Genomic DNA, 7,521 nt, shown 5'->3' with positions numbered 1-7,521 from the left:
TTTTTAAAAAGGAGAAAAAGAGAAAAGGAGATAGAATCCCAAACACCCCCTTATTATTCTTAGGTCGAAGGGTAGTTAGAAGCAGGGCGTAGCTTAGTGTGAAGTGGGGGGGTGCAACCGCCCTCAAATGTTTCGGTTATAAGTGTAAAATTCCCTATTTTTCGTCCGAAAATTTTAAAATTATATAAGATTGTGCCCCCAATTATTTTGCCTAAATATTTATACAATATGTAAATTGAGTCCTATGACTTTCCGCCCCTTCGAAACTTTTGGTCAAGCTCTGCCACTGGTTAGAAAGAGACCCCCCCCCCCCCCTAAACGAGTCTTATGGTGTTTCTGTTTTGCAGATCACACTCAGATCGTCACCGAGGAAAGATAACGTGTTAACTATTGACAAGACCATTTCCATAAGAATAAACCTGACATTTTAGACTTGGTTTTTATTCATGGTTTCATGGCGAATCACCTGTAAGGTAGTTATTGACTACTTTCTAGACTTAATTGTTGAATGATGTCCTCCTTTTGATCAATCACTAAAACTAAATAATTGTTGAGATATTGCATGCATGTACTATAATACTCACTAATCCACCATCTGAAAGTACAATCATTGACTTCTTTTTTATTAAATTTTGTTTTGTTTTCGGAGAAATTAATAATCATTCATAAGATCCAAATTGTATTTCTAATTAATTTTGGTTGTAATATGATTGGCTATATAGGTCAATGATACATCTTCATCATGTGAGCACATTCTTTACTGTATTTAGGGTTAAACTTGAGCTATTTTAGAGTAAAGTAGTTATCCCGCGTTGTGGCGAAATCCAGCAAATAATAATGAAAACAAACGTCATTTGAAAATAAAGCATGTTGTTTAGAAAGTCAAACCATTAGAACGATTTAGTTTATCATTGTACCGTTTTATAACCTCGTTTTAACAAAACTTATAACGAAATGTCAGGTAAAGAAATCAAACACAACTACGTACTTAAGTTTTTAGAAAAAAGTTATAAACATAACTTATTAAAAAAGTATCAAATTAATCGATAAATTAATATATGTTAAAAAAAGAAAAAAAAAACAATTATTAAAAAAGGTAAAGGAAATAAATGTTTAAAAAAAAGAAAAAAATGTTAGTAAAAGTAAATATAATAATAAATTATTATAATATATTAAATAATAAAATAATAAAATAATAAAAAAACTATATATTATTATAAAAATAAAGTTACTATTCATCGTCTCTCGAAATCAATATATATAATATATATATAATAATGAAGATACACTTGTGCATTAGTTAATTGAAATCAACAGAATACAGAATGGAGGTAAATTGAGAAGTTGTATGTACAAATATCAACTTAAAACATAAATGAGATATTACTATTCGGGTGTGGTTCATTGGTAAAGGCAAAACTTTTAAACACCTGGGTTTAGAAGAAAAGATTTAGGTTTAGGTCCTACAGACAACATGCATTAAAAGAAATTTTTTGTTCAAAAAAACATGAATGAGATATGCTTTAGTCCATTTTAAATTTGGTAACTTCGGTTTCTATTGGAAATGGACTATACATGTCTATTTTTTTAATGACAACGCTTGCACCTACTCTATTACACAAATAATCATAATTACTCTCCTTAGAAAGGTTTAACTTTAATCATAAGACCCCTCCTTTAAAAGACATATGCCTCTATCAAGTAGGCTTGCCCCACATAAATTTAAGAGTAAATTACTTTTTGAGTCCTGTGTTTTAGTGGTTTTAACCATTTGAGTCCAAAATCAAAAAGTTTAACGACCTGACTCAAATGGTTAAAGAAAATGCTTATAGGGACTCAGGTCGTTAAACTTTTTTGCTTTTGGACTCAACTAGTTAAAACCACAAAAACACAAGGACTCAAAAAGTAATTTACCCTAAATTTAATGAGGAAATACAAACAAAACTATTAAAACGCCCATAGGTAGGGGTGTTAAACGGGTTCATGGATTGAGGGATTGAATCCAACACAAATGCGCACATGACTTGACCCAAAAATTGTGCTACACATTAACTTGAACAAAATATGAGTTTTCACGTGTTGACACGAATAGGATCCGATTAACCCGGAACTTTTATTTGTATTATTTTATTAGCATATTGATAGTCTAAAATTAAAGTTTAAAATAAAAATACATGTGTAATATAAATCACGATGCTTTGAGTTTTGACTATTTGGCATATAACTAGAATTAAACCCTTCAGAGCGGTCTGGCTTAAAACCGTGTCAAATAGCATCAATGTTACACCACTGCAAGCGACCACTAGTATTTAGTCGATCTAGGATCCGTGCATTTCGACGAACCTTTCAAATGGGTAAAGATAGACGGAAAAACATTGAACCATACATGCACGTTTTTTTTTTGGGTAAAGGGTTACCCCGGTGAATTTTATAAATAACCAATAAAAAGAACATGGTGTGTTATACAAAATGTTGAGCGAAACATAAAAACTTTGAACCACATACGCACATTGTGTTGTGTTAACTCACAAAATTTAGAAGAAAATGTAAAATGAAAATTTGCGAAAGATGAAAAGTATAGGGGATTAAAATTGAAAGTAAAAAAGTTTTGAGGTTTAATTGCAAATAATGAAAAGTTTTGAGTTAAAATCGCAGAAGATGAAAATCTTTTGAGTTAGAAGTAAAATTTTTTTTTTTTTTTGAAAACCCCCAAAAGCATGAGGTTTAACACTCTTATGCACAAAAATGTTACTAATCAATAGTACGTAAATACCTATCAAGTTAAAGCTAACATAAAACATAATTTTTATTATACATGAAAAAAAAGTGAACAGTTTAAACAGCTCAACCCGAAAACACCTAGGTTGACATGAATACATCCCATTTATCTAAACGTCTTTTGAGGGTTTGACCTGAAATTGCGTTTAGAACCCAGGCCCCTAAACATTGTTTTAGATTTGTGTTGTATAATGTAACATATGTTGATTTAGGGTTATAAAATAATGATTAAGGTATAACAACCGTCGTCTGCTACTTAATGGCTTAATGCTTTAAGAAGAAGACCACTATTCTTACAGCAATTTCGGCCTCACCATTTCAATAGAATGTTGTGCATAGGGTTTCATGGCAAATCACCTCTTAGGATACAATGAAGCAGTGTATGTAAACATTGCACTTCATGATAGTAAACCGATTGAATTACAAACGGAACCCAAACACCACCCGTTTATTAAACAGGTTAGATATGAGATTTCAAAGCCAGATTATCTTCATGTGGTGTCTGTCTGGAATTACCGCCCCTACCCTTAAATCCTTAATCATACTTACGACATATGGCTGTGTTACTAAAGGAAATAGCAAAATTTCCACATTGATCAAAGAAACTGTATAAAGAATGCTGTTTTTCTTTATAACAAGAACCAAATGAATGGTTTCATTTTCATAATAACTGTCTGTATATACAAATATTAACCTATAACACAAAATGTAGTACAGTTAACGCTTCAGTTCGTTTTACTGGTCGTAACATCTGTTTCAATCGGAAATGGACTTAAGATCCCGAGTTTAATGCAGAAATCCAAACCAACAGCAGCAAACAGAAAGATTAAAAGATTCTCTGATATATAAACTGCACCCGTGAAAGCATGAGACGATATACTACCAATTTCCAACTCCATAGGTGGCCCCCCTCCCAAAGTAGCAAGGCCTACGTTTTAATAAGGATCATCAGTGTTTTGGTAACCCTAAGACCTGTTACAGGGAAACTCACCGGACCCCACAAACACCCTGCTAACCAATGGGATCGGGGTAAAACGCAGCTTGCGCTAGCACTGGCGGAGCTTGAACGAAAAACTCAGAGGGGGCCGGACTCTTAAAAATCCAATATTACACTACAATTTTTTTTCCGAAAATTTTCAGTAAAATTAACACTACGAGCGAAAAATCAATGAGGCCGGGTCACCCCCCGGCCCCAATAAAGCTCCGCCCATGTGCGCTAGGCAGGTGACCTTTAAAGTGGGTGAAAGGCAGAAAATTAGTGCAAGCTGGATTTGAACCCTCTGCTAGAGGGACTCTAGCGCTACCACCGTCAGTTGTTTCAGTGTTTTTGAAAGTTCTTATTGCTCAAAATGCGATAAAAATAGACATTTAAAAAAAATAAGATAATCACTTTTGTTTTAGCTGATTATTTGACCCATAAATTATAAGATAATCAGAAGAAGAATCTATATATACCTTTGACAAACGCAAAAGCACCAGAAGTTCCGGTTTTGAGCTGAAAATTATCCAAATCACGGCGAACAGCATAGCGGAAGGTGACACCAAACAAGGCACAGCTGACGAGTGTAATTGCTGAAGGGAGTATTAACTGGGAAGTATTGGCTGCCTGAGCTAAGGAAATAGGTAAGCCAGCCAGAGTGCCGACGATGGCGGAGATAGAAGCAGCTTTTACTGATTCAAATCTCTCTTTGTTTTTGTTCATTGCTTCTCTTTCGGTTTCTGTCATCGCTGACTTTTTATCTTCAGGTTCAAGAGATCGTTCGGCTTCGTCGACTAGTGCTCTTGCTTCTAATATGTCCTTCTGGCATTCCTCAATCTAACATACAAAAAATACATAGCTATTAGTGACATATTATTTCATCTTGGGTTGTTAATCAATTCATCATGAGTATCCTGACCTAGTACGTACTATGTAAACCATATATTTAACGGAAAAAGAATCACAAATCGGGAAACATCTTAGCTTGGACCCCATTTAGAAATTAGAAATAAATTTTTTGGGTATATACCTTCCCCCCGGGTATTATAGAAATTTTTGGGTGTGTACGTTTTCAACCCCCCAGTCGGAAATCTGAAGCTTCGCCACTGCGTATAATAATGAATATCTTATACTGTAGAAGTTTGGATATTACGTTTAAAGTTCCGATCATACAAATAGTGACATGATACGATCGATAATCCAAGTAGTTACCTTCATTTTATTATCATCTAGAAATTCATCTTTCAACTCTTTCCAAGATTTAGCATACCATAAATTCATCAAATTTTCCTAGAGAAATCTTCTGATTTTGTCGTGAAATCAGTAAAATCTATGAGATCACAACTGGGTTAAAAACTATTAATTTTGAAGATTAAAGTCAAGATCAAATATAAATTTGGTACTGAATTACTGTTTTAGGTCTCTCATCAATCAAGCAAAAAACAAATATCCGTAGCCCGGAGGCCGTGGAATTCCTAAACAGATCGCAGGGGCGGAACCAGAGGGGGATCAAGAGGGTCCGTTGACCCTCCGGTTACCGGAACTTTTTGAATTTTTATTTGTAAATTTTGAGTTTTTGAAGAACAAACTTAGAGATGGACCCCCTAATTTGAACCAGTATAGAATATAAGTTTATGATGACCCCCTAACTAAATCGTTTTGGTTCCAGATCGTGAATAGTAATTTCTCGACCCCTAAGAGTTGATTCGTCTTTAGTAGGATCGGTTTTGCAATTCAAAAGGGGGTTGCGGCACGACTTGTTGCCCGTTTACATGCCATTTGCTTGTAATTTGTAATTTGTAACTACAAGCTGCATAAAAAGAAACAAACCTCAGCAGCTCTAATTTCAAGCTGATTAATATACTCTTTCATCTTATTATTCTCAGTCTGTTGTTCTTCAATCTTTGCGAGTTCCCTCTTGGCCATTTCAACTCTCTGTGTAGCTTTATCCAACCCATCTAACAAAGCCCTGTTTTCCTCTTTGTTTAACAACTCATCCACCCGCTCATCCACTATTCCAGACAGCAGATTCTTCAACCCCCCACCATCGTTTCTGGGCTCGGAGCTTGCACTGCCATTGTTGTCATTAATGGGGTTGCTGCATTTGATTGAATATGAAGTAGACCTTGATGATGAAGATGATGATTTGAAGGGTCTGGGAGATATGTGAAAGTGGATTTTGGTGAGATGAATTGAGGGGTTTGGAGAGTAAATGAGTGTGGGATTGGGTGTGGTTGTCATGGTTCTTCGATGGGTTGAAAGATAAGTGCTTCAAGATTCAAGAACTCATGTACCCCAACATGTTTTTCGGGACAAGTTACATAGGTTTGGATACAAAATGGATTTGAACTTTTTTTTTGGGTTAATGGATTTAAACACCCCCAACTATTGCCATTTGGCCGCTGGCACTCTCAACTTCGACTTTGGCTCACACTACTCCCAGCTTGGCACATTGTTTTTCATGGCACCCCCTCGTTAAATAATCACTAACCTGGTTAGTAAAATTAGCCTACGTGTCAATTTAAGCTGATGTGGCATGTCCTACGTGTCATTTAAACTGATTCATCATCTTTAAGCACAACACCCTAACAATTCATCCCCACAATTCCCTCATCGACACCCACAGGCCATCGACCACCAGTCATCCACCTTTTCACACTCTGAATCAACCTCCATCTCCGACCGCCTCGCACTCCGAACCCCACCCCCATCGACGTCGGTCTTCGTCTTCAGCCGTCATCATCGCCGGTTCCGAACATTGACACCACAACCCTACTTCTCCGCCCTCAACCTCCACAACTGCCGGCCCTCCACACGTCATCGTCGCCGGTCACCCACTTTGTCGCGCACCCCCTTCTCCAGCCAACCTCCGTCTCTCGCCAGTCACCACTGTTGCCGGCTTCGGTCACACATCAATTGGCGGTCGTCTTTAAACAACCATCCTCCCCACTACGTCACCGCCGTCAGGTATGTATCTGCCTCGTCTTTCTTTCTTTAATTCTGCCGAAGTTCCGAGACGCTAAGTCGCCGACTACCAGATACAAGAGAGGGGTGCGGTCGGAGGATGGCAGCCGGCCGGTAATCGGCTCCGGTCGCCGACTACCAGACATGAGAGAGGGGTGCTTGTTTTGAGTGTTTTGGCTGATTGTGAGATTGTGCAGATTATGCAAATAGTTGTAGGTTATGATTGTTGTAGATCTTGATAAGGTTCTCCAAGAAACTCAAATTTGTGTCTTGTCTGTGTGTATGAGTTTATAATTAGGAAATATAAAGTGATGGCAGGTAATGTATGGTGTGCGTGTTGTTTGAGATAGGGTTTTTCAAATGCAATGGTGGGTGGTGGGTTGTTGCAACTTGTTGTAGACTTGCAGGTGGGGCGGTGGTGGGAGGATGGTGGCAGGTAGGGCGTTGGTGGGTGGTGGTAAATGGTGAAGGTAAATCACGGCTGGGGTAAATGATGATGGTGGTTAATGGTGGCAGGGGGTTCGGTGGTGGGCGGTGATGGTTTTTTGGTAGAAGTTGGTGGAGAGAGGGAGGTGGGGGAGAGATGTGGAGAGATAGGGGCCACATCAGCATGACACCTAATCTGAAACAAGCCACTTCATCAAAACGTGGCCACGTCATACATGCCACATCAGATTAAAATGACACGTAGGCTAATTTTCCTAACCAGGTTAGTGTTTATTTAACGAGGGGGTGCCATGACAAATAATGTGTTAAGTTGGGAGTGGTGTGAACCAAAGTCAAAGTTGAGAGTGCCAACG

General features: G+C 37.6%; 1 protein-coding gene across 1 annotated transcript; it reads right to left on the bottom strand.

The window, feature by feature from the left end:
- Positions 1-3,381: 3,381 nt before the first annotated feature.
- LOC110868071 lies at positions 3,382-6,093 on the bottom strand. Its single transcript, XM_022117158.2, has 3 exons — positions 5,588-6,093; positions 4,234-4,594; positions 3,382-3,706 (listed from the first exon to the last, which is right to left on the bottom strand). The coding sequence occupies exons 1-3, from the start codon at positions 5,996-5,998 to the stop codon at positions 3,504-3,506; spliced, it is 975 nt and encodes a 324-aa protein (XP_021972850.1). The 5' UTR covers positions 5,999-6,093; the 3' UTR covers positions 3,382-3,503.
- Between the last annotated feature and the right edge of the window lie 1,428 nt (positions 6,094-7,521).

This window comes from Helianthus annuus, chromosome 7 (genome assembly GCF_002127325.2).
Source record: "Helianthus annuus cultivar XRQ/B chromosome 7, HanXRQr2.0-SUNRISE, whole genome shotgun sequence".
Lineage (NCBI taxonomy): Eukaryota > Viridiplantae > Streptophyta > Magnoliopsida > Asterales > Asteraceae > Helianthus > Helianthus annuus.
This window is presented reverse-complemented; position numbering and strand designations above follow the sequence as displayed.

Excerpts from the sequence above, each read along its gene's own strand:
- LOC110868071 (XM_022117158.2), bottom strand. The coding sequence starts at position 5,998 with ATGACAACCACACCCAATCCCACACTCATTTACTCTCCAAACCCCTCA. Across the intron at positions 4,595-5,587 it reads TTGAAATTAGAGCTGCTGAG|ATTGAGGAATGCCAGAAGGA; the intron begins GTTTGTTTCTTT and ends TTTGTATGTTAG. Across the intron at positions 3,707-4,233 it reads TGCTTTTGCGTTTGTCAAAG|GCCTTGCTACTTTGGGAGGG; the intron begins GTATATATAGAT and ends ATTAAAACGTAG.